Source organism: Phyllopteryx taeniolatus, chromosome 17, assembly GCF_024500385.1.
Source record: "Phyllopteryx taeniolatus isolate TA_2022b chromosome 17, UOR_Ptae_1.2, whole genome shotgun sequence".
NCBI lineage: Eukaryota > Metazoa > Chordata > Actinopteri > Syngnathiformes > Syngnathidae > Phyllopteryx > Phyllopteryx taeniolatus.
Window position 1 is genome coordinate 8,825,892 of NC_084518.1, and position 26,343 is coordinate 8,852,234.

Sequence of the window (26,343 nt, forward strand, 5' to 3'; positions counted from 1 at the left end):
ACATACACATTAAACCCATCTGGTCTCCAAACCAATCAGGTGGGGCGGGACCGTCAGAGGGAGCCCACATTTGCCGTGTGCGTGCCTGCGCGCGTGCATGCTTTTCAAATGCGTGCACTAGCGTACTCAAAGCTAAGTTTTCTGACTGCCAGGCATAAATGGAATTAGTTCCAAAACTTAACGTTACCACAATGATGTGGGAACATTTTTCATTCAAGCCAGATGTTGACTGTCTGTTGTCGTACTAAAGCGGCTCCAACTACCGGAGACAAATTCCTTGTGTGTTTTTTGGACATACTTGGCAAATAAAGATGATTCTGATGTCCAACATCCCGCTAACACCAACGAGCTGGTAAAGACAATTCAACTTAAAACCTCAGTCACAAAATCTATTTTAAACACAACCAATCCCACCCAATTTCTTCAGCTGGGAACAAAAACAGGATGGTACGTTTCCCGTCTCCTGTCAAGTTGCAATTATGGAACGCTTTGCCCAACATTGCAAATACAAACGTGACCGTATATTTGGTGCACCTATGCTCACATTATATACAATATAGTATACTCACTCATGTAAGAGATGCAGCCATTGAACCTGTTGACAGAGTAGCATTTAAAGAAAGGCTGCAGACCTTTGAAATCTAGTACAAATCAAAACAGGTTGCTTTGATCTACTTGTTGTGTTGTTAAATGTTGCTATACTTTTTATTAACCAAATGGAAACTTGATTGGCCGTAAATTGCCCAAGCCATTGTGTGTAATATGTTAATCTGTCCTGAATGTTTATTTGTTCAAGTGCAATTTTTTTGAGCAAAGCCTGAATGTCTTTATATTTTTTTATCTAAGATATTTTATTGTTCTACATTACAATGCCAATGGTCAATATATTCGCATTAATTCTTCTTAAAAAGGATAGACTTAAATTAATATCTAGCTATCTAATAACACTATATCAGTGGCATAAAACACAACAATGCTGTCATTTGTCGTGATAGTTTTTGGATAACTATATCCTAAAAAATAAAAAAAATAAAAACTCAACATAATATATTGAGAGAGAGATTATTAGATATAGATTATTATTAAATATTGGACAAACATGAAAAAAATAGTATCAACTGGAATAAAAATCTGTAATATAGCGGGACACGTGCATCCTGGCACTCACATAGGTAAACTGTAAAATGATCTACGTATATCACGATATAAAACAATCACTATTTGACTGACGTGAACTTAACATCATTAAACAGTTCAGAACAAGGACAGAACATACACGTGAAACAGAGACTGACTTTTGTGCAACTTCATATTTGAACCATACAAAATGTAGAATGCTGTGATATTTTGAATTAGCTTTCATGGCGCAAGAGCTACCTCTGTGATACTGCTTTTTGTTACGTTGATAATTGCCTCAGCAAAATAAAACGGAATCCACATTTTACTGTCTTTCAGAACTGGGTAACACAATTTCCACATTGTTTGGAGGAGGATCCCCAGAACTTGCCCCAAATGTGACTAAACCTGTGCAGGTAAATTTTTATTGACAAATGTCGTACAGTGGATATAATACTGACACCTGTTTTATGTACAATGTGAAAACCTGTACATTAAATAAAATGAGCCAGTGCTCAGTAGTATTTGCAAGAGTTGAATGGGTTTGCCAAATTTCACCACACTAACATCCCTCTAAATATGAGATGGTGTACACAGTGAATATTAGTTATTTTTATCCATCCATCCATGTTTTCTGTACCACTTTATCATCAGTTGGGTCACGGGTGAGTTTGAGCCTATCCCAGCTGACTTTGGCCAAGAGACAGGGGTACACCCTCGACTTGTCAGTTATTTTTATATACAGTGGTCATCTCATACTTGTGGCTCCGCACCTGCTTATTCACCTGTTCGCAGATGATTTAAAAAATAAAAAATAAATAAAATTAAAAAAAAGTAATTCTTTTCGGAAACGCTTATTGGCTGTTTATCTCCACTCATTCAAGGCGGATTTCCCTCTGTTGCAGTCCAGCCCAGTCCCCACCCAAGGCAAATGACGGGTGTTCACTGTATATAAAAATCCTCTGTTATACCCACTGTCTATAATAATATAATGTATAGCTGCTAGATAGCTGTGTATTTAAAGTAAAATCTAACGATGCAAATTTAATACATTCTGTGACCTCGTTTGGAACCTGAAATGTTTGCAAATCAAGGTGATGTTTCTCATTTGAAATTAATGGGAATGCAGTTAATTAGTTCCAGCTCTAAAAATAATATTTACCTCATTCTTATGGATGTGGTGACAATATCCATCCAGCCATCCATTTTCTGAGCCGCTTCTCCTCACAAGGGTCGCGGGCGTGTTGGAGCCTATCCCAGCTATCATCAGGCAGGAGGCGGGGTACGTCCTGAACTGGTTGCCAGCCAATCACAGGGCACATACAAACAAACAACCATTCACACCTACAGGCAATTTAGAGTTGTCAGTTACCCTACCATGCATGTTTTTTGGATGTGGGAGGAAACCGGAGTGCCCGGAGAAAACCCACGCAGGCACGGGGAGAACATGCAAACTCCACACAGGCGGGGCCGGGGATTGAACCCCAGTCCTCAGAACTGTGAGGCAGACGCTCTAACCAGTCTGCCGCCGTGGTGGCAATAAATACTGTAAAATATAGAAATAAGTGAAAACATGTACAGTATTTTTTACGTTAGTCATGGTTACAACTAGCCCATACAGATAACCAGAGAATTTGTGTGGCACATTCTCCAACATATAGCAAGGCAGTGCAGCCCCTTAAACTAGTGATGGCTAGCTAGCTAGCAGTCACAAGCCGTCAAGTGTCTGACCGGAGTTCAACTTCAGCTGTGGTATGAGACCTCACTGCTTTTAGAATTAGTGAGGCTTCATGGTCTAAATAAATCCCCTTCCCTTCCTAAAATGCTGTCTCACTGCATGACTACACATTCTTTACATTCTCTGCTACCCGGATAATGGCCGCCACATCCAACAGTGGACCTAAAGAGTTGGCCCATCTCTGCTGTGCCATACCACCAACCAGGCGCATCGCTCAACACAGATAGGTTAACTCTCCAGGTCAAAACTAAACTGGTTGCCTGCTCCTCAGAGAGAAACAGCGCTCTTTAGGACAATGTGGATATTCTGAACAAAGAAGACATGGTTTGAAAGAGGAGTGTGAGAGGCCATCGTTAGGTTTAAAGACCAGCTCTAAATAGGAGGAGGCTTACAGCACCACATAAAGTATCTCACGCATACAATGCTTTCGTACCTTCCAAAGAGACTCAATATTTCACCTTCTAACAAATAACACGGCCTCAATTGGCCTTATGGTTGCTTCAACACTTTTTTGCAACTGAATGTAATTTTAACGAGGGAGTTTTCACCCAATGACTGCTGATGACGAGCAGAAGCCTCTCTGCAAGGCATCTTAACGACTGTCGTATGCATTCCAAAATCATGTTAAGATTCCTGGTTTTGGGTTGGCCTCTAACTTTTACGATAAATAGTTTGCACTAGCGCTGTCACTATCAACCCTTTATAGAATTGATTAACACCACAGTCCCCCAATGTTGGTTTTTTTTTTATTTATTTTTTACTACTACCATGCATTTTATTGTCATAGGATCAGGATAAGATCCTTAAACTGCATATCGTGGTACTGAGTGTATGGTATAAACTGTACAGAATTTGAGAAAACAAAAACAGCCTTGACTGAATGGTTAGCATTCGTAATTAGCATTGGCACGCTAGCGATTAACATTTTAGGTTTAAAAAATATGCTAACTACTATTCAGTTCACTCATACATGTTATATGTATGTTACACATCTAATAGTGTCTAAAAAAAATCATTTACGGACGGTCCTCTGTCATTTTTGGCAATGTTTTTCACTTGTCCAACAGTGCGTGCGTCTGCAACAAAAATCAGTAGTGTATGTCCTGTAAACATGGACAGTGGCAAAATGTTCTAAGTGACATAAACTGGGTCCTGGTTTTTTTGGGTTGTTTTTTTCTCCACAGCCCTAGTTTCCACACCAAAACCGAGACGATCCTTAGAATGAAATGACCTGGATGAATGAGAATATTCACAGGTGTGATAATACAGTTCACAAAAAAAATACTGAGATATCAAAAAGATACTGATTTGTGTATTCAGGATGAGGGGGGTGAATCTGGAAAAGAGGCAAAGGATGAGAGTAAAAAGGATGACACCCAGAAGGAGGAGCGTACCACAGAGGAACCAGAGAAAAGTACCACAGAGGAGAAAAACCAGGAGAAGACAGAAGATGCAGGCCCCTTGATGGATGAGAAGGTAAATATGAAAATCATTTGGTCAACATTGCTCTCACCATTTATAGACAAATCCGTCTTACCTTGGACTGATGAATACTCAGGCTGTTAGAGGTACTTTTGTGACCCTTTCCAGCTTCATGCAAGTAAACAATTCTTAATTATAGGTATACAAAGGACTCTTTAGTGCATTGTTCACATCGGGCAATTCTTCTTGAGGTGAAGGCAAGACAAATTTATTTATACAAAGCATGTCATAGTGCACGAAAATTGTCGCAACAAGCAGTGGCTGACAAAACAGGTCCATCCTTTTTCTTTTACCGCTTATCCTCACTAGGGTCGTGGGTTGCTGGAGCCTATCCCAGCTATCTTCGGCCGAGAGGCGGGGTACACCCTGAACTGGTCGCCAGCCAATGGCAGGGCACATAGTAACAAACAACCATTCGCACTCACATTCACACCTACGGGCAATTTAGTTTCCCCAATCAACCTACTACGCATGTTTTTGGGATGTGGGAGGAAACGGGAGTGCCCGGAGAAAACCCACCCAGGCACGGGGAGAACATGCAAACTCCACACAGGCGGGGCCGGGATTTGAGCCAGAACTGTGAGGCAGATGTGCTAACCAGTCGCCCACCGTGCCGAAAAGTTTGTTCAACTCAGAGGGGCCAGCTCTTATGAGGCCTCCTAATCCTCTTCCCCTGGGAATTAATTTTAAACATTACTACACCCCGCCCGCGACCCTAGTGAGGAGAAGCGGCTCAGAAAATGGATGGATGGCATTACTACACCCATGTGATTGACGTAAATAAAACAATAAAACGATTGCATAAGTGTACCAGCACCATATATTTTATATAAAGTGGGTACAGAAAGTTTTCAGACCCCCTTAAATTTTTCACTTTTACATTGCAGCCATTTGTTAAAAGCATTTGTTCATTTTTTTCCTCATTAATGTACACACAGCACCCCATATTGACAGAAAAAAACAATTGTTGAAATTTTTTCTGATTTATTAAAGAAATACTGATATATCACACACCCATAAGTATTAAGACCCTTTGCTGTGACACTCATATATTTAACTCTGGTGCTCTCCATTTCTTTTGATCATCCTTGAGATGGTTCTACACCTTCATTGGAGTTCTGCTGTGTTTGATTATACTGGTTAGACTTGATTAGGAAAGCCACACCTGTCTATATAAGACCTTTCAGTCAGTGCAAATGAGAATCATGAGGTCAAAGGAACTGGAATTGTGGCAAGGCAAAGATCTGGCCAAGGTTACAAAAACAATTCTGCTGCACCTAAGGTTCCTAAGAGCACATTGGCCTCCATAATCCTGAAATGGAAGACGTTTGGGACGATCAGAACCCTTCCTAGAGCTGGCCGTCCGGCCAAACTGAGCAATTGGGGGAGAAGGGCCTTGGTGAGAGAGGTAAAGAAGAACCCAAAGATCACTGTGGCTGAGCTCCAGAGATGCAGTCGGGAGCTGGGAGAAAGTTCTAGAAAGTCAACCATCACTGCAGCCCTCCACCAGTCGGGGCTTTATGGGAGAGTGGCCCGACGGAAGCCTCTCCTCAGTGCAAGACACATGAAAGCCCGCATAGAGTTTGCTAAAATTAAAAATAAAAAAAAACACCTGAAGGACCCCAAGATGGTGATAAATAAGATTCTCTGGTCTGATGAGACCAAGATAGAAATTGTTGGCCTTAGTTCTAAGTGTGTGGAGAAAACCAGGCACTGCTCATCACCTGTCCAATACAGTCCCAACAGTGAAGCATGGTGGTGGCAGCATCATCCTGTGGGGATGTTTTTCAGCTGTAGGGACAGGGAGACTGGTTGCAATCGAATAAAAGATGAATGCAGCCAAGTACAGGGATATCCTGGACAAAAACCTTCTTCAGTGCTCAGAACCTCAGACTGGGCCGAATGTTCACCTTCAAAAAAGACAATGACCCTAAGCACAGCTAAAACAACGAAGGAGTGGCTTCAGAACCACTCCGTGACTGTTCTTGAATGGCCCAGCCAGAGCCCTGACTTAAACCCAATTGAGCATCTCTTGAGAGACCTTAAAATGGCTGTCCACCAATGTCCACCATCCAACCTGACAGAACTGGACAGGATCTGGAAGGAGGAATGGCAGATGATGCCCAAATCCGGGTGTGAAAAACTTTGCTTTCCCAAAAAGACGAATGGCTGGATTAGCTCAAAAGGGTGCTTCAACTAAATACTGAGCAAAGGGTCTGAATACTTATGGCTGTGTGATATTTCAGTTTTTCTTTTTTATAAATATGCAAAAATTTCAACAATTCCTTTTTTTTCTGTCAATATTGGGTGCTGTGTGTACATTGTGGAAGAAAATGAACTTAAATGATTGTAGCAAATGGCTGCAATATAAAAAAGAGTGAACATTTTAAGGGTGTCTGAATACTTTCCGTACCCACTGTATATCACACTGCGCCACCAGAAAGTATTCACAGCCCTTAACTTTTTCCACATTTTGCTATGTTACAGACTTATTTTAAAGCTGATTTGAGTACATAAAATATCCCATCATGAAAAGTAAAAACATATTTTCAGACAGTTGTGCAAATTTATTGAAAGTTTAAACATAATGGGTCCATAAGTATTCATACCCTTGGCTTAATATTTTGTTGAAGCACCTTTGGCACCAATCACAGCCAGTCTTCTTAGGTATGTCTCTGAGTTTGGCACACCTGTTTTGGGGCATTTTCTCCCATTCTTCTCTTCAGATCCTCTCAAGGTCAGTCAGGTTTGATGGGCAGCGTCGGTGGACAGCCATTTTAGGTATTTCCAGAGATATTCGATTGGAATCAAGTCCGGTCTCTGGCTGGGCCAGTCAAGGACATTCACAGGCTGGGCCAGTCAAGGACATTCACAGGCTGCCCCTGAAGCCACTCCTTTATCTTGGCTGCTTTGGGTCTTTGTCGTGTTGGAAGGTGAATCGACGCCCTAGTCTTCCGTTCCAGAGCACTCTGGAGCAAGTTCACTTGAAGAATTTCTCTATATTTTGCAGCTGTCATCTTACCCTCTTTGCGGACTAGTCGCCCAGTTCCTACAGCAGAAAAACAGCCCCACAGCATGATGCTGCCACCACCTTGCTTCACAGTAGGGATGGTGTTCGCCAGGCAATGAGCAGTGCCTCTTCTTCTCCAGATCCAGTATGATGCTTGCAATTGAGGCCAAAAAGTTCTTTTTTTGGTTTCATCAGACCAGAGAATTTTGTTTCTGCAGGTCTGAGAATCCTTAAGGTGCCTTCTGGCAAATTCTAAGCGGGCTGCCATTTGTCTTTTAGTGAGAAGTGGCTTCCGTCTGTCCACTCTACCATAAAGGCCTTATTGGTGGAATGCATTAGCAATGGTTGACCTTTTGGATGGTTCTCCTATCTCCGCAAAGGAACACTGGAGCTCCGCCTTAGTGACCATAGGGTTCTTGTTCTTTGACCAAGGCCCTTCTTCCCCGGTTCCTCAGCTTGGTCGGACGGCCAGATTTAGGAAGGGTCGTGGTGTTTCCAAACTTCTTCCATTTCCGAATAATCGAGAGCACAGTGCTTTTCGGGACCTTCAATGCTGCTAAATTTTTTTTTAATCTTTTCCCAGATTTGTGCCTTGACACAAAATCCGGTCTCAGAGGTCTGCAGACCTCCTCATTCCTTAGACTTCATTGCTTGGTTTCTACTCTATACACTACCAACAATGAGAGCTTATATAGACAGGTGTGTGCCATTCCAAATGATGTTCAATCAACTGAATTTACCACAGGTGGACTCTATTCAAGTTGTAGAAGCATCTCAAGGATGATCAGTGGAAATCAGATGCACCTGAGCTTAAGTTTGGGTGTCATGGCAAAGGGTGTGACTACTTATGTACTTATGTTTGAATGTTTGCATTTTTTTATAAATTTACATGTCTGAAAATGTTTTACTTTGTCATAATGGGATATTTTATGTAGTTTTTTTTACAAGAAAACTACACTCAAATAAGCTTTAGAATAAGTCTACAAACAGTAAAATGTGGAAAACGTGAAGGGGTGTGAATACTTTCTGGTGGCACAGTATATGTTTTTTTTGGGCAAAATCCTCAATCACGATTTTATCGTTTGATTATTCAGAGTATTTTGAAATGTATTTCCTAGCAAAGGAAACCAATTTACCAATTTAAAATCATAATCATAAACCGACTGGATAAATCATTACTACTGCAATTATTGCGCTTTATTTTAATGATCGTTTGTTTTCCTATAGGATCCTTTTTAAAGCCGTCTGGGCTTCTTCAGCTTTGCACATGCCGTAATTTCACGTGTATAATATGCTCTCGAGTATAATGCACACCCCCTAATTTGACTCCAGAAATCGAAGTCTTCTACCTATGTACAGTGCGCACCGAAAAACTTTCTGTCCATTCCTATATTCACATGCTAGAGGACTGCATCATTTGCACAATTGTCAAAATTTTTTTATCGGCATTACCACATTACTGTCACCTTTCATTCCTCAGTGACTCTCCGTATTGTTTTTATGTCTCAAAAGTATTTTCTGTCAAACGGTTGTCTGTTGTCGTACTAAAGCGGCTCCAACTACTAGAGACAAATTCCTTGTGTTTTTGACACACTTGGCAAAGAAAGATGATTCTGATTTTGATGCATTCAGTGATGGCATTTCACATTTAAAACCCTCCAATTAATCCTAACCAGCTATATTAACCATATTGCGATCGCCTCCCTCCTGATTAATGTATTGACTATTGTATCTGTGATTCCCTCTTGAGTTTAGTTTTGAAATTGCGGCTTTAAAGGTGGGTGCTTACCCATCCCACGTGCGCATTGACACGTGAACCGACTAGCACAATGTAATGAAAACTTGACAGGTCATCTGTTGGGACGATACATTCACTTCTGGTTCCAGAATAGTTAAAAAAATTGGTTCACACACAACAACAAGATGGAGGGGGGATAAGCACACATAAGGTCTATTAACGTTCACATTATTAATTATTTAGGGGGTTACAGGACAAAGTGACATAAAACCGCATAACAATTATTTACAACACTAGGCATGCTGAGAAATACTCAGATGCTGTGTGGTGACGTCATCGTTAAAACATAGCAGCTTTCCCAACATACCCAGCGTCGTCGTAAATAGTTGGCCAGCTTCCTCCTCTCTGTTCTGTTTTCAGTTTTTTAAATAGCAAAACACTTGTTGTCACAAAGTTAGGTCTGACGCGTGTATGGGACGGTGCTGTGGATAATAATGCGTGTCCTATCTGGAAGGAGCAGCCAATCACAGTATTTTGCAGCAGGCAGCCAATCATATTGCAGTTGGTCGCTTTTAAATCAAATTGGGAGAAGGGGCTGTCGTCGTCATGAACGGAAAGTGTGCAGGAGGCAGAGTTTGCAGTGGGGGAAAAAAAGGCAACTTTCAACCATTAAAACATGCACTTGCGCAAATGCGATCAGATGAAATTTTTAATGGCAATTTGGTCGATGTCTCAAGCCCTGATCACTATAGGGACTGACCAATAGTATCAATTTGTGAAAAAATATTAAATGGACCAAATTTGTACCTGCAATATGCAAAAATCCAGGTACTGTAATTCTGAAAGCTACACACTTTGTATGGCAACTGTTTAAGATTGGATAATATGAAAACAAGCACGTCAGTAATGCAAACCATTGTGTTGATTATGAACAACACAATTTCCTGTTTACAACTAAGCAGTTATATGTATGTTAGAAGATGTAAACTCTATTCTGTTACAGGAGGAAAAGGACAGTGAAAAGAAATCTAAGGCAGAGAAGGACGATGAAAATGTGACTAAACATTTGAAAAAGACAAAGATCTCAGAAGACATCGCAATGGAGCTCATCATCAACGATGTCTTGGATCCCACTGCTAATGACCTTAATGCTTCCAAAAAGAAGTAAAGAATCACTTTTCATTCATGTATTTCCAACCTGCTTTTGGTCCTTCTCTTGCTCCTTGTTTTCATCAGGCAAAATTTTTACAGGTTGCTAGATTTGACAGATCGAGACCTGGCCAAACAAGAAAGGGAAAAGATGCTCAACAGCCTGGAAGCTTTTATTTTTGAAACTCAGGTAATCTTAAGATCTCTTTCTTTGTAACTAAAAAGTGTATTCCACTAGTCCCTGCAATATCATGCTTCTACTGACATTGTGGACTGTCTGTCAGTGGACTGTAACATTATATACAAATCGATTGGTCAACATTGATTGCAATCTACAGTTGAGACCAGGAGGGAATTCCAGCAAGCAGGTTTAAAATGCTCTTAATCCAAACCTGATTTGTGACTTGAATTCCCTGAACTCAAAAACTGGGATCATTCATGTCCAGAACAGCTGATCTGAATTAGTTCACTTCAAGTCAAGTATGCTCACTTGGCCTCTCATAATTACGATATTGACTTACCATTCGATAAATAAAATGGACACGATAGTATTTCCGGATTTGATAAATAGTCATTGTTGTGGTGCGCCAGCGTGCAGATCACACAATGCCTTGAAAGGCTGTCATTAGCCACAAGTGGGCTCATGGAACGCCGGTGAACCCGGTACACTTTCGACAGTGATGGCTCCGTCCAATACTCAGCCACATAGCCTTGCTCCATGTGAAGTGAATAAGATTCACACAACAGAGACACTTTGGGAAAGTTAGCAGTTTATTCACGACCGAGCGAGTTAAGGACCTAAACAGCTTGCTCCACCGCAGTGGTCATCAGACATCGTTTAAAACATCAGCATTTCGCTCCAAGTTGTTGTGTGTTAGTCCCCAATTAACACAGACACGTTAACTGTTTATTAACCATAACCTCAATGGCACACGTTATTCAGCCAATAGTTGATGACAGCAAACATCAACATATTTGATTGACGGGTAAACTGCTCGTCTTCAGCGGACCAACCACACAGTAGCCGGGTTAACATGGAGACTTTTTTGTCGTTCCGATTTAAATCATTCCGATTAAAGACCTCTGGTCAACTGTTTACATGTGACCCGATCTATTCCGATCTGGTTTATACGTGAACTACATCTAATCAGAACAGCCGTGTGACATGCGCACTTCATTGTGAAGGTCCGTTGTCTATTCAGCACAGTAGTTGGGATTGTTTATGTTTATGTAAACAAACGCTTGATTAAAAACAACTTATAAGTAGTTAAAAACAATATCTCCATTGCATATCACCTCCGTCCAGAGCCACCATATTTACGCCGTGCGCGAACGAATACTTCACCATGAATATTCTCCTTCAGGATTTTCTGTTAAAGAGCAAAATTTCCATCAATCACAACAAGTTGTCCAGGTCCTGAAGGAACTATGCAGCCCAAGACCATCACACTACCACCACAATGTTTGACTGTTGGTATGATTTTCTTTTTCTGAATGCTGTACTACATTTACGCCAGGTGAAGCAAGACACCTTCCGAAAAGCTCAACTTTCTTCTCATCAGTCCATATATTCTCCCAAAAGTCTTGGGAATCATTTATTTTTACAAAGCCTTTGTTCTTTTTGGTCAGCAGTGGTTTTTGCCTTGGAACTCTTGACATGGGGGCCATTTTTGCTTTTCCTTATTGTTGTGTCATGAACGCTGCAAGATTTAACTTCCTGTTTTAAGCTTGTAGCCTTTATTTTGAACTATATGCACCGGAACTCAACATTTTGGCACGAAGGGTAACTTCACACGACACTGGTCAATTTTTAAAACTAAAGTAAAAATAGACTGTAGACTTTACACTGATCTGATCGGCCTAGGCCGATAACTAGCATTTTATGCTGATCTGCGTCAATGTCATAATTCGCCTATCCCGCAAAAGACATTTACTCCGCGTCGTCGTCATGTACAGTATATTCAAATCCAAAAGCTAGTTTATTTTTAGCCTTGCTGTGTCTTTTGATGTAGTACTGTAAATATCTCACCACCAATTATTTATAAAAAAAAAAAAAAAAAAAGTAACATTTTTTTAAAACGTGTCGGCGGTGTGCGACAGATAACACGTAATGCCCGTCAAATTTGGTCTTTAACGATTACACTATTTCAGACTACTGCAATAAAATCTCGTATTCCGATACCACCGCATACCGTTTTTACGATCACTGGGCATCATCTTGTCACCTCAAACACGACCGGATACACTCGTTACCATGGCGACGACAACAATACTAGAACGCGGCGTGTGTTTATAAGAGCAAAATGGGGGAAAAACGTATGGGTGGTCACCAGTGCTCGGGAGAGGACGTTAGTTTAAGGGTTGCATAAGGTATGTTCACGTACTTTTAATACGATACCACTCGCAAGCAAGTGACAAAACATTATGTAGCCTAGCAAGCTATTGCTAGCACTAACGGTTGTAAGCGAACATGCAGGCGTTATGTCGAATCATGCTCTATAAAGTTTTGGTGTGTGTGAAGTAATTTAATTACAGTAAGTTAGCACCCATTATTTCTGTCATGTTGTAATGTTGATTTGACCTCACTGATTAGAATACATGATCTGATGGGAGCAGTGATTTCCAACCTTGATGGAGCCAAGGCGCGTATTTTACAATTGAAAAATCTCACGGCACACCAACAAACAAAAATGCCACAAAAAGGGGATACATTAATAACTGTATGTACCTCCTGCCATCTAATAGAAGACCATTTGTTCTGTCTGTCACTATGCCTCACTGGCATAAATAGATGAACAAAGATACATTATTTATTGTAAATGTATTTTTTGAGCAATTAAGTAAACAAGTATATACAGTAAATGAACAAGTCATTTAAATAGACACATTGCTCCATCGTGTGATCGGCCCCAAAAATCCTGATCGTGTAAAGCCTTCTAGACTTCAAGAAAGAGAGTAATGAATAGAACCAAATACTATAAAACGTTGATTACTTTACCTACCCACCGATGAGGCACAAGCTTAGTGTTTGTGATACTGTGAGACGTTTATGTGAATTTTGTCCCAGTTCATTGTGATGTAAAGTTGCAATGTTAAGCTTGTAATGTTTGACTGCTTCTACTTTCTTTCCAGTATGGTAAAATATTTTTTGATTATTTTTTTTTTTGTCTGTCATCAGCTCTTACGTTGGTTTCAAGACTAAAATAAACGCTCAAAACAATCAGTCCAAGAGTGCGACCCACCGTGTAACTTGTTAGCTGCCTTAATGTTTTATGGACGCATTTTATTGTTTCACATTCACCCAATTGACTGAGAGTTGACTTCACTGAAGTTCTGCGCTGTCTAGGCTGAGGCTTGGAGCGGGAAGGAGCATGACATCTACACGTCATGAAAGCCTGCTTTGCACAATATAATCTTATGCCGTGTGTTGCACTAAGGCGAATGGTCAGTTATTTTAACAAAAACGACACACTTTCGTTCGCTGCCACCATTGGGCACAAGCACGTCTTCGTTGTACGTTCTTTGTTGGTTTTCACTTCTTGGTTGGTTTTCGCCACTTTGTTCTCTGGGGTCGGCGGACTGTAGGCATCAAAATTGGGAAATGAAATTTTAAAATTTTAACAATTCCGGGAGAGCCAGAGTGTTAGTCCCAGTTCCAGTCGATTCTCGATGCCCAACCCTAATGAACACTGACCATAACTGAGGCCAAGGAGGCTTGCAGTTCTTTAAAAGTTGTCCTTTTTTTTCGCAGCTATTTTTTTTTTAGATCTTCTGTCCGACTTGATTTTGTCGGGACAGATTCTATTTTAAGTGATGATTGAACATGTCTGGAGGTTATCAGGCTTGGGTGTGCTAAGTGAAAATTAACTAAATATTGTGATTAGCCACAATTAATTCATGATTTAACAGGGGGAATAATTACTTTTTCACACAGGGGCCGATAACATATACTTTTTTTTCCTTAATAAATGAAATCACCATTTAATAGCATTTTAAGTTCACTTGGGTGGTATTTGCCTATTTACGTTTGTTTGATGATCTTCAACATTAAAGTGGGAAAACTATGCAAAAATATAAGAATTTGAGAAGGGGTCCAATACTTTTTCACGGCACTCTATATAGCATTTTCAGTCGGCTTCTAAACCGATTATAAATGAAATAGAAGGCTCCATGTAAACGATTATAAACGAAATAGAAGGCTCCATGTAAACCATGCGAGTCTTGCAGATCTTTATTCTTTATTTCAGATCCAGGGGTATCCATATCACAGAGTAAAGAAAAACAATTTAACAGATAAACGAGGAAATTATAAGTATTTTCACAGCAAAAAAAATCAAATAAAAGTACGAAGGGCGTGCCTTATTTTTAATGATTTCGGAGGCATTAAAAAAAAATTATTGGGATACTTTTTGAGAGCATATATCTTTAAAAAATTATCGTGACAGTGTGTGGAAAAAGGAGTTATCGTACCACAGAAGCAATTCAACCTCTGTTGTGATCCAACTTTTCAACTGCCACGCAGGACCCTTTAAGGCAATACTGATCTTAGACCCTTTAAGGCAATACTGATCTTAAAAAAAAAATAAAAAATACTATCCTTAAATGGCTCTTTAACTCTAGGTCTGTTTAATTTTGGCCAGGGGTATTTTCTATTAGTTTTTCTACTTTTTTGTATTGAAATGCAATTAAATATATTTTTCCAGAGTTAACAATATTCCTGTTTGTGTCAATTATATGGTTAAGTTGTCCGCTAAAATTAATTTAAATTAAACCATGTTGCTATTTAGGACAAATATTGTTATACCATTAAAATGTGAAACAAAACTAAAAATTAATAAACATGAACAAATTTTAACTAATAAAATAATTCACTCATTTTTAATTTTATTTCTACTCATTTCAATGACAATTAAGCAAATTCTCTCTCTCTCTCGCTCTATATATATATTTATGTATATATATATACACACGCGCACAATTTGTAAAATGTTGGTAATGTTAATTTATTGACAATAAATCAGTCAATAAATAAATGATTTAATGAGATAAATGATGATAAATTAACAAACAACTAATCATTGTAATATGTATTGTATTATTTTCAATCAACTAAGAGAAATTATTACAAAATAGATAAAGAAAAAATGTTGAATCCCATTTTTAGGAAAATTGTCTTAATGCAAAAAATATTTGACACTTGATAAATGCTCGTCAGGTCAGATTAAACAACAAAAGGGGCCCTATGTAGTTTATCCACCCCTGAATTAGACTGGTCCCAGTCTGAGCCGCAGCATGTCTATCATGATTTATCCATTCATCTTCTTCACTTATGAGGTCGGGTTGCGGGGGCAGCAGCTTAAGCAGAAAAAACCCAGACTTCCCTCTCTCCAAACACTTTATCCAGCTCTTCCGGGGGATCCAGGGGCATTCCCAGGCCAGCCGAGTGATGTAGTCTCTCCACCGTGTCCTTGGTGATCCTTGTGGTCTTCTCCCAGTGGGATGTGCCCAGAACACCTCACCAGGAAGGCGTCAAGGGGGCATCCTAAGGAGCACCGGCTCAACTCTGAATCCCTCCCTGATGACCGAGCTTCTCACCTTATCTCTAAGGGAGCGCCTGGACACCCTGCGGAGGAAATATTTCTCCCGCTTCTATCCGCAATCTTGTTCTTTCAGTCACGGCCCACAGCTTGTGACCATGGGTGAGGGTAGGAATGTAAATAGACTGGAAAATTGAGAGAGCTTCGCCTCTCAGCCCATACACCCTGAACACCCTCCACAGAACACCCTGCCAATCCAAAGGCACTTTCCCCCATGTCCAAGCAATGTTGAGGAGGCGTGTCAACCAGGACAGCCCCACAACATCCAGAGCCTGAAGGAACTCTGTGAGGATCTCATCCACTCCCACGGCCCTGCCACCAATGAGCTTTTTAACCACCTCGGTGACCTCAAACCTGGCGATAGGAGGACCCACCTCATGCCCCACACCACGTATGGTGTCATTCTTTTGGTATGCAAAAAAGGGGGAGAGCCGCTACGCCGAGAGGCCATTTTCCCCAGAGTCGTTGGATAGAAACTCGCTCATTGATATTTCATTCAATTGTAAAGTGGTCATAAGAGTTACCCAACTGTCAAGGGGGCTGTGCTGTTTGTTGGAGGCAGAATTATTGAGTTTCTTTAGAAATAGAGCCCCCTCCTCTGTGAAGCAATGGTTTTGCCACCTTTGGCCTCTCTCACCCCTCTTTCAAACAATCTGTTCTCCCTGTGTCCTCCAAAAGAGTGCCGTTTCTCTTGGAGTTGCATATAGACACCTGAGTCTTGGCCTGAGGAATTTGCCCTTTTGTGTTGTGACAAAACACGTCCTCAATTAAACCAACACACACTGACCAATACTTACTTTTTGACTCAGACCACCCTCTGGAACACAAACTGGGTGTTATCTGTACCCTACAACCCAGAGCTGATAACGTTCCAACCAGTCCACAGTTAAAAAAGAGCACAGACACGTGAGGGAGGCCCTCCAAACGTGTAGTTATCCCAGCTGGTCATTTGTGAAAAGTGGATCCAATTCCAGAAGGGACAGGAGCAAGGTGAATGATAAATAAGAGTGACAGACCCAACATCAAAGACCCCTTATGATGACGACAAAAAATGGACTCAGGTTTCCCTTGCCCGGACGCGGGTCACCGGGGCCCCCCTCTGGTGCCAGGCCTGGAGGTGGGGCTCGAAGGTGAGCGCCTGGTGGCCGGGCCTGCACCCATGTGGTCCGGCCGGGCACAGCCCGAAAGGGTAACGTGGGTCCCCCTTCCCATGTGCTTACCACCTGTGGAAGGGGCCAAAGGGGTCGGGTGCAGTGCGAGCTGGGCGGTGGCCGAAGGCGGGGACCTTGGCGATTCGATTCCCGGGTACAGAAGCTGGCTCTAGGGACGTGGAATGTCACCTCTCTGGCAGGGAAGGAGCCCGAGCTGGTGTGTGAGGTCGAGAAGTTCAGATTAGATATAGTCTGACTCGCCTCCACGCACAGCTTGGGCTCTGGTACCAGTCGTCTCGAGAGGGTTTGGACTCTCTTCCACTCTGGAGTTGCCCAGGGTGAGAGGCGCCGAGCAGGTGTGTATACTTATTGCTCCCCGGCTCGGCACCTGTACGTTGGGGTTCACCCCGGTGGACGAGAAGATAGCCTCCCTCCGCCTTTGAGTAGGGGGATGGGATGACTGTTGTTTGTGCCTATGCACCAAGCAGCAGTTCAGAGTACACACCCTTTTTGGAGTCCTTTGAGTGGGTGCTGGAGAGCGCTCCCGCTGGGGACTCCATCGTTTTGCTGGGGGACTTCAATGCCCACATGGGCAATGACAGTGAGACCTGGAAGGGCGTGATTGGGAGGAACGGCCCCCCGATCAGAACCCGAGCGGTGTTCTGTTATTGGACTTATGTGCTCATCACGGATTGTCCATAACGAACACCATGTTCAACCATAAGGGTGTCCACGCGTGCACTTGGCACCAGGACACCCTAGGTCGCAGTTCAATGATCGACTTTGTGGTCGTGTCATCGGACTTGCGGCCGCATGTCTTGGACACTCGGGTGAAGAGACGGGCGGAGCTGTCAACTGATCACCACCTGGTGGTGAGTTGGCTCCGATGGTGGGGGAAGATGCCGGTCCGACGTGACAGGCCCAAACGTATTGTGAGGGTCTGCTGGGAACGTCTGGCGGAATCCCCTGTCAGAAGGAGTTTCAACTCCCACCTCCAACAGAGCTTCACTCATGTTCCGAGGAAAGCGGGGGACATCGAGTCCGAGTGGACCATGTTCCGCGCCACCATTGCTGAGGCGACCGACCGGCTCTGTAGCTGTAAGGTGGTTGGTGCCTGTCGTGGCGGCAATCCCCAAACCCGTTGGTGTGAGGATGCCGTCAAACTGAAGAAGGAGTCCTATTAGGCCTTTTTGGCCTATGGGACTCCTGAGGCACCTGATGGGTACCGGCTGGCCAAGCACTCGGGTGTGGGAGGAGTTCGGTGAGGCCGTGAAGAAAGACTTCCGGACGGCTTCGAGGAAATTCTGGTCCACCATCCGGCGTCTCAGGAGGGGGAAGCATTGCACCATCAACACTGTGTATAGTGTGGATGGGTCGCTGCTTAGCTCGACTAGTGTTAAAAGATGGTTCTTCCACCTGCAGTGTGCCTATCAAGCAAACAGTTCTCTGGGTGATGCAATCAACATGGGACTGCACTTCACCCTTCCCCTCTCAGGTGGGGGAAGCAGTGCACCATCAACACTGTGTATAGTGGGGAAGGGGCGCTGCTGACCTCGACTCGGGACGTTGTGAGCCGGTGGGGAGAATACTTCGAAGACCTCAATTCCACCAACACGCCTTCCCATGAGGGAGCAGAGTCTGGGTTCTCTGAGGCGGGCTCTCCTGTCTCTGGGGTTGAGGTCACCGAGCTGGTTAAAAAGCTCCTCGGTGGCAAGGCCCCGGGGGTGGATGAGATTCGCCCGGAGTTCCTCAAGGCTCTGGATATTTTGGAGCTGTCCTGGTTGACACGCCTCTTCAATATCACGTGGACATCGGGGGCGGGGGGATCCGTTGGGAAGTTGTATCTCAGATTTGAGGAGGAGCATTGTGGTTTTCGTCCCGGCCGTGGAACAGTGGACCAGCTCTACACCCTTGGCAGGGTCCTCGAGGGTGCATGGGAGTTTGCCCAACCAGTCTACATGTGTTTTGTGGACTTGGAGAAGGCGTTCAAATATGATCGTTCATCCAAAGAATTCCATACCGGATCGGTCGTGGCCCGGGTTAACAACGCCCGCCACCGGCGCAGTCAACCTGCAGGGCGCCGTTGGAAATTCAGCTACTGTGGGTCGAAGTCGAAGAAGAAGAGGTGGAAAGCGGGTTCTTCGGCAGAAAGAGAAGAGGAAAGCACAGAGCCTAGAACTGAATGAGGGGACTTTGAATGTTGGGATTATGACAGGAAAATCTCGGGAGTTGGTTGACATGATGGTTAGGAGAAAGGTTGATATATTGTGTGTCCAGGAGACCAGGTGGAAAGGCAGTAAGGTTAGAAGTTTAGGGGGTAGATTTTAAATTATTTTACCACGGTGTACATGGGAAGATAAATGGAGTCGGGGTTATTTTAAAAGAAGATTTGGCTAAGAATGTCTTGGAGGTGAAAAGAGTATCAGATCGAGTGATGAGGCTGAAACTTTACATTGAGGGTGTTATGTGTAATGTGATTAGTGGCTATGCCCCACAGGTAGGATGTGACCTAGAGGTGAAAGAGAAATTCTGGAAGGAGTTAGACTAAGTAGTTCTGAGCATCCCAGACAGAGAGAGAGATTCGTAATTGGTGCAGATTGTAATGGACATGTTGGTGAAGGTAATGGGGGTGATGAAGTAGTGATGGGTAAGTACGGCATCCAGGAAAGGAACTTGGAGGGACAGATGGTGGTAGACTTTGCAACAAGGATGCAAATGGCTGTAGTGAACACGTTTTTCCAGAAGAGGCACGGACATAGGGTGACCTACAAGAGCGGAGGTAGAAGCACGCAGGTAGATTGCATCTTTTGCAGACGATGTAATCTGAAGGAGGTTACCAACTGTAAGGTTGTGGTAGGGGAGAGTGTGGCTAGACAGCATAGGATGATGGTGTGTAAGAGGACTCTGGTGGTGGGGAGGAAGATTAGGAAGACAAAGGCAGAGAAGAGAACCATGAGGTAGAAGCTGAGACAGGACGAGTGTTGTGCAGCTTTTCAGGAAGAGGTGAGACAGGCTCTCGGTGGATGGGAGGAGGTTCCAGAAGACTGGACTACTGCAGCCAAGGTGATCAGAGAGGCAGGCAGGAGAGTACTTGGTGTGTCTTCTGGCAGGAAAGGAGAGAAGGAGACTTGGTGGTGGAACCTCACAGTACAGGAAATCATACAAGGAAAAAGGTTAGCTAAGAAGAAGTGGGACACTGAGAGGACCGAGGAGAGGCGAAAGGAATACATTGAGATGCAACACGGGGCAAAGGTAGAGGTGGCAAAGGCCAAACAAGAGGCATATGATGACATGTATGGCAGGTTGGACACTAAAGAAGGAGAAAAGGATATATACAGGCTGGCCAGACAGAGGGATAGAGATGGCAAGGATGTGCAGCATGTTAGGGTGATTAAGGATAGAGATGGAAATATGTTGATTGGTGCAAGTAGTGTGCTAGATAGATGGAAAGAATACTTCAAGGAATTGATGAATGAGGAAAATGAGAGAGAAGGGAGAGTAGAAGAGGAAAGTGTGGTGGACCAGGAAGTGGCAATGATTAGTAAGGGGGAAGTTAGAAAGGCATTAAAGAGGATGAAAAATGGAAAGGCAGTTGGTCCTGATGACATTCCTGTGGAGGTATGGAAGCATCTAGGAGAGGTGGCTGTGGAGTTTTTGACCACCTTGTTCAATAGAATTCTAGTGCGTGAGAAGATGCCTGAGGAATGGAGGAAAAGTGTACTGGTGCCCATTTTTAAGAACAAAGGTGATGTGCAGAGCTGTGGGAACTATAGAGGAATAAAGTTGATGAGCCACACAATGAAGTTATGGGAAAGAGTAGTGGAGGCTAGACTCAGGACAGAAGTGAGTATTTGCGAGCAACAGTATGGTTTCATGCCTAGAAAGAGTACCACAGATGCATTATTTGCCTTGAGAATGTTGATGGAAAAGTACAGAAAAGCTACATTGTGTCTTTGTAGATCAAGAGAAAGCCTATGACATTATCCAGAGAGGAACTGTGGTACTGCATGCGGAAGTCTGGAGTGGCAGAGAAGTATGTTAGAATAATACAGGACATGTACGAGGGCAGCAGAACAGCGGTGAGGTGTGCTGTAGGTGTGACAGAAGAATTTAAGGTGGACGTGGGACTGCATCAGGGATCAGACCTGAGCCCCTCCCTTTTTGCAGTGGTGATGGATAGGCTGACAGATGAGGTTAGACTGGAATCCCCGTGGACCATGATGTTTGCAGATGACATTGTGATCTGCAGTGAAAGCAGGGAGCAGCTGGAGGAACAGTTAGAAAGACGGGGGCATGCACTGGAAAGAGGAGGAATGAAGATTAGCCGAAGTAAGACAGAATATATGTGCATGAATGAGAGGGGTGGTGGGGGAAGAGTGAGGCTACAGGGAGAAGAGATAGCAAGGGTGGAGGACTTTAAATACTTGGGGTCAACCGTCCAGAGCAATGGTGAGTGTGGTCAGGAAGTGAAGAAACGAGTCCAAGCAGGTTGGAACGGGTGGAGGAAAGTGTCAGGTCTGTTATGTGACAGAAGAGTCTCTTGCTAGGATGAAGGGCAAAATTTATAAAACAGTGGTGAGGATTAGAGACAGTGGCACTGAAGAGACAACAGGAAGCAGAGTTGGAGGTGGCGGAAATGAAGATGTTGAGGTTCGCGCTTGGAGTGACTAGGTTGGATAAAATTAGAAATGAGCTCATCAGAGGGACAACCAAGGTTCGATGTTTTGGAGACAAAGTTAGAGAGAGCAGACTTCGATGGTTTGGGCACGTCCAGAGGAGAAATAGTGGGTATATTGGTAGAAGGATGATGAAGATGGAGCTGCCAGGCAAGAGAGCTAGAGGACGACCAAAGAGAATGTTGATGGATGTCGTGAGGGAAGACATGATGGCAGTTGGTGTTCGAGAGGAGGATGCAGGAGATAGGCTTACATGGAAAAGGATGACGCGCTGTGGTGACCCCTAACGGGACAAGCCGAAAGGAAAAGGAGGAGAAGGCGTTCGACCGTGTCCCTCGGGGGGTCCTGTGGGGGGGTGCTTCGGGAGTATGGGGTACCGAACCCCCTGATACGGGCTGTTCGGTCCCTGTACGACCAGAGTCAGAGTTTGGTCCGCATATCCGGGAGTAAGTCGGACTCGTTTCCGGTGAGGGTTGGGCTCCGCCAAGGCTGCCCTTCGTCACCGATTCGGTTCATAACTTTTATGGACAGAATTTCTAGCCGCAGCAGAGGCGTAGAGGGGGTCCGGTTTGGTGGCCTCAGTATTGCATCTCTGCTTTTTGCAGATGATGTGGTTCTGTTGGCTTCATCAAGCCATGACCTCCAACTCTCACTGGAGCAGTTCGCAGCTGAGTGTGAAGCGGCTGGGATGAGAATCAGCACCTCCAAATCTGAGACCATGGTCCTCAGTCGGAAAAGGGTGGCATGCCCTCTCCAGGTTGGGGATGAGATCCTCTCCCAAGTGGAAGAGTTCAAGTATCTTGGGGTCTTGTTCACGAGTGAGGGAAGAATGGAACGGGAGATCGACAGGCGGATCGGTGTAGCGTCAGCAGGGATGCGGACTTTGTATCGATCCGTTGTGGTAAAGGAGGCGCTAAGCCGAAAGGCGAAGCTCTCGATTAACCGGTCTATCTACGTTCCTACCATCACCTATGGTCACGAGCAAGATCCCCGCATACAAGCGGCCCGAAATGAGTTTCCTCTGCAGGGTGTCCGGGCTCTCCCTTAGAGATGGGGTGAGAAGCTCGGTCAACCGGGAGGATCTCAGTGTAGAGCCGCTGCTCCTCCACATCGAGAGGAGCCAGATGAGGTGGCTGGGGCATCTGATTTGGATGCCTCTTGGACGCCTCCCTGGTGAGTAGTTCTGGGCACGTCACACCGGGAGGAGACCCCGGGGATGATCCAGGACACGCTGGAGAGACTACATCCTTTGACTGCCCTGGGAACGCCTCGGGATCCCCCTGGAAGAGCTGGATGAAGTGGCTGGGGAGAGGGAAGTCTGGGCGTCCCTGCTAAAGCTACTCCACCCGCGACCCGACCTCGGATAAGCGGCAGAAAATGGATGGATGGATTGACGCAACAATATTGTCATTCCATATGCATCTGTTTGACAAATTTATGGATTTTCAACCAACACGACATTCCGGTATACTTCATACTTGGTAACACCCTGAGACAAAGGCTGGTACACCACTGGACATCACACATGGAGAAAAGCACTCTGGTGTATGCAGTCAAATGCAGTGAGGAATGCAGACATACAGTGCTGTGAAAAAGTATTGCACCCCTTGTCTACTTCTTATATTTTTGCAGTTTCGCCACGTTAAAGTTAAAGATCATCAAACAAATATCTGACAAATATAACCCAAATGATTTTTAAAATGACATCTATCAGTCTGGAAAGGGTTACAAAAGCCATTTCTAAAGCTTTAGGATTCCAGCAAACCATAGGGAGAGCTATTATCCTACCATGGAGAAAACATGGAACAGTGGTGAACCTTCCCAGGAGTGGCCAGCCTACGAAGATTACCCCAAGAGAACAGCAATGACTCATCCAGGAGGCCACAAAGTCACTCAGGACAACTTTTAAAGAACTTAAGGACTCCCTTGCCTCAGTTAAGTTTAGTGTTCATGACACAACAATAAGGAAAAGGCTGGGCAAAAATGACATCCATGGCAGAGTTCCAAGGTGAAAACCATTGCTGACCAAAAAGAACATACAGCCTCGTCTTACTTTTCCAAAGAACATCTGAATAATTCCCAAGACTTTTAGGGGAATATTATATGGACTGATGCGACGAAAGTTGAGCTTTTTGACACACAAGGAATTTGTCTACGGTAGATGGAGCCATTCTAGTACAGCAACTATGACGAAATATACATTTACAACTTTGAGCAATGAAAGTGTATCACTAGTGTGGTGATGCTGATAGTGGCAACTGTGCAAATGATCCAATCCTCAAGCTATTTAGAGCAAATATAAGTCATTAATAATGCAATGATCAGGGACAGTGACAATTGTGCAAATGGTGCGGAGTTCTCAAACACATAAGTGGCCAGTAGTAATCAACAACAATGCAAATAGTGCAGTGTGATAAAACAATGAGTGTACGACTCATGTAGTGTCCCAACAGAGATGCAAAATTGGCAGCATGTTGCAATGAATTTGAACTTGTTTAAGAAGTTAATGGCAAGAGGGAAGAAGCTGTTGGTTTTAGTTTGCGTTGTTTGATAGCCTCTACCTGAGTGAAGGAGCTGGAATAAGTGGTGACCAGGATCTGGAGAATTTTGCATACCCTTGTTTTAGTCCTGGCAGTGTGCAAGTCCTCAAGAGTGGGTAGGTGGGTACCGATAATTCTTTTCGGCAGCCTTGAACTCCCCGTTGCATTCTGATTTTGTCCTTTTGTGGCAGCACCAAACCAAACTGCTGGATGAACACAGAACCAATTCAACGACTGCTGTGTAAAACTGCCTCAACAGCTCCTGGGACGGGCAGTGCTTCCTCAGAAACCGTATGAAGTGCGTCCTCTACTGGGCCTTTTTGAGGATGTAGTTGATGTTGGTCTCCCACTTCAGGCCCTGAGAGACTCTATTTCCAGGAACTCAAAGTTCTTGACCATTGACATGGCAGGTTGACGATCATCTCTACCGTCTTGAGCGTGTTCAGCTCCAGGTTGTGTTGGCCGCACCAAGGGTCCAGCCACTCCAGCTCCTCTGGATACAGAGACTCATCGCCGTCTTTGATGAGGCCGATTACTGTGGTGTTGTATTTAATCTTCCGGAGTTTGACAGCCAGGTGTGATGAGGTGCCGTTGTTCATGTAGAGAGAGAAGAGCAGCGGCGAGAGGACACATCCTTTGGGATCCCCGGTGCCGATGGTGGGTGTGGATGAGGTGGTGTCCTACTGTCTCACCTGCTGTGTCCTGCCCGTCAGGAAGCTCTAAATCCACTACCAGATGGCAGGTGAGACGTTGAGCTGGAGAGGCTTGGAGGAGAGGAATTTTTGGGATGATTGTATTGAATGCAGAGCTGAAGTTCACGAACAGGATCCTTGCGTAGGCCCCTGTGCTGTCGAGGTATTCAAGGATGAAGTGCAGTCCCATGTTGATTGCATCACCCACAGAACTGTTTGCTTGATAGGCACGCTGCAGGTGGAAGAACCATCTTTTAACACTAGTTGAGCTAAGCAGTGCCCCATCCCCACTATACACATCCTCCACCCCTCCCTTCACCCGTGTGTCCAAGACATGCGGCCGCAAGTCCGATGACACGACTACAAAGTCGATCATCGAACTGCGACCTAGGGTGTCCTGGTGCCAAGTGCACGTGTGGACACCCTTATGCTTGAACATGGTGTTCATTATGGGAAATCCGTGATGAGCACAATCCCAATTACACCCTTCCAGGTCTCACTGTCATTGCCCATGTGGGCATTGAAGTCCCCCAGCAGAACAATTGAGTCCCCGACGGGAGCGCTCGCCAGCACCCCTCTATGGACTCCAAAAATGGTGGGTACTCGGAACTGCTGTTTGGTGCATAGGCACAAACAACAGTCAGGACCCGTCCCCCCACCCGAAGGCGGAGGTAGGCTACCCTCTCGTCCAAAGGGGTGAACCCCAATGTACAGGGGCAATAAGTATACCCACACCTGCTCGGCGCCTCTCACCGTAGGCAACTCCAGAGTGGAAGAGAGTCCAACCCCTCTCAAGAGGACTGGTACCAGAGCCCAAGGTGTGTGTGGAGGCGAGCCCGACTATATCTACAACCCCTATTCCAATTAAGTTGGGACATTGTGTTAAACATATATAAAAACAGAATACAATGATTTGCAAATCATGTTCAACCAATATTTAATTGAATACACTACAAAGACAATATATTTAATGTTCAAACTGATCAACTTTATTGTTTTTAGCAAATAATCATTAACTTTGTGTTTTATGGCTGCAACACGTTCCAAAAAAGCTGGGACAGGGTCATGTTTACCACTGTGTTACATCACCTTTTCTTTTAACAACATTCAATAATCGTTTGGGAACTGAGGACACTAATTATTGAAGCTTTGTAGGTGGAGTTATTTCCCATTCTTGCTTGATGTACAGCTTCAGCTGTTCAACAGTCCAGAGTCTCCGTTGTTGTATCTTACGCTTCATAATGCGCCACAAATTTTCAATGGGAGACCGGTCTGGACTGAAGGCAGGCCAGTCTAGTACCCGCACTCTTATATTACGAAGCCACGCTGTTGTAACACATGCAGAATGTGGTTTGGCATTTTCTTGCTGAAAAAAGCAGGGGAGTCCATGAAAAAGTCGTTGCTTGGATGGCAGCATATGTTTCTTCAAAACCTCTATGTACCTTTCAGCATTA

General features: G+C 44.0%; 1 protein-coding gene across 2 annotated transcripts in view; it reads left to right on the forward strand.

Annotated features, from left to right (window-relative positions):
* The window catches only part of hyou1 (hypoxia up-regulated 1), a 117,879-nt gene that overhangs the window by 80,333 nt on the left and 11,203 nt on the right, over nt 1-26,343 (forward strand). For both annotated transcript variants that reach the window (XM_061750999.1, XM_061751000.1), the window contains 4 exons: nt 1,456-1,532; nt 4,175-4,330; nt 10,088-10,248; nt 10,336-10,423. In XM_061750999.1, coding sequence (XP_061606983.1) covers nt 1,456-1,532; nt 4,175-4,330; nt 10,088-10,248; nt 10,336-10,423 — 482 coding nt within the window. The remainder of the gene's footprint in view (nt 1-1,455; nt 1,533-4,174; nt 4,331-10,087; nt 10,249-10,335; nt 10,424-26,343) is intronic.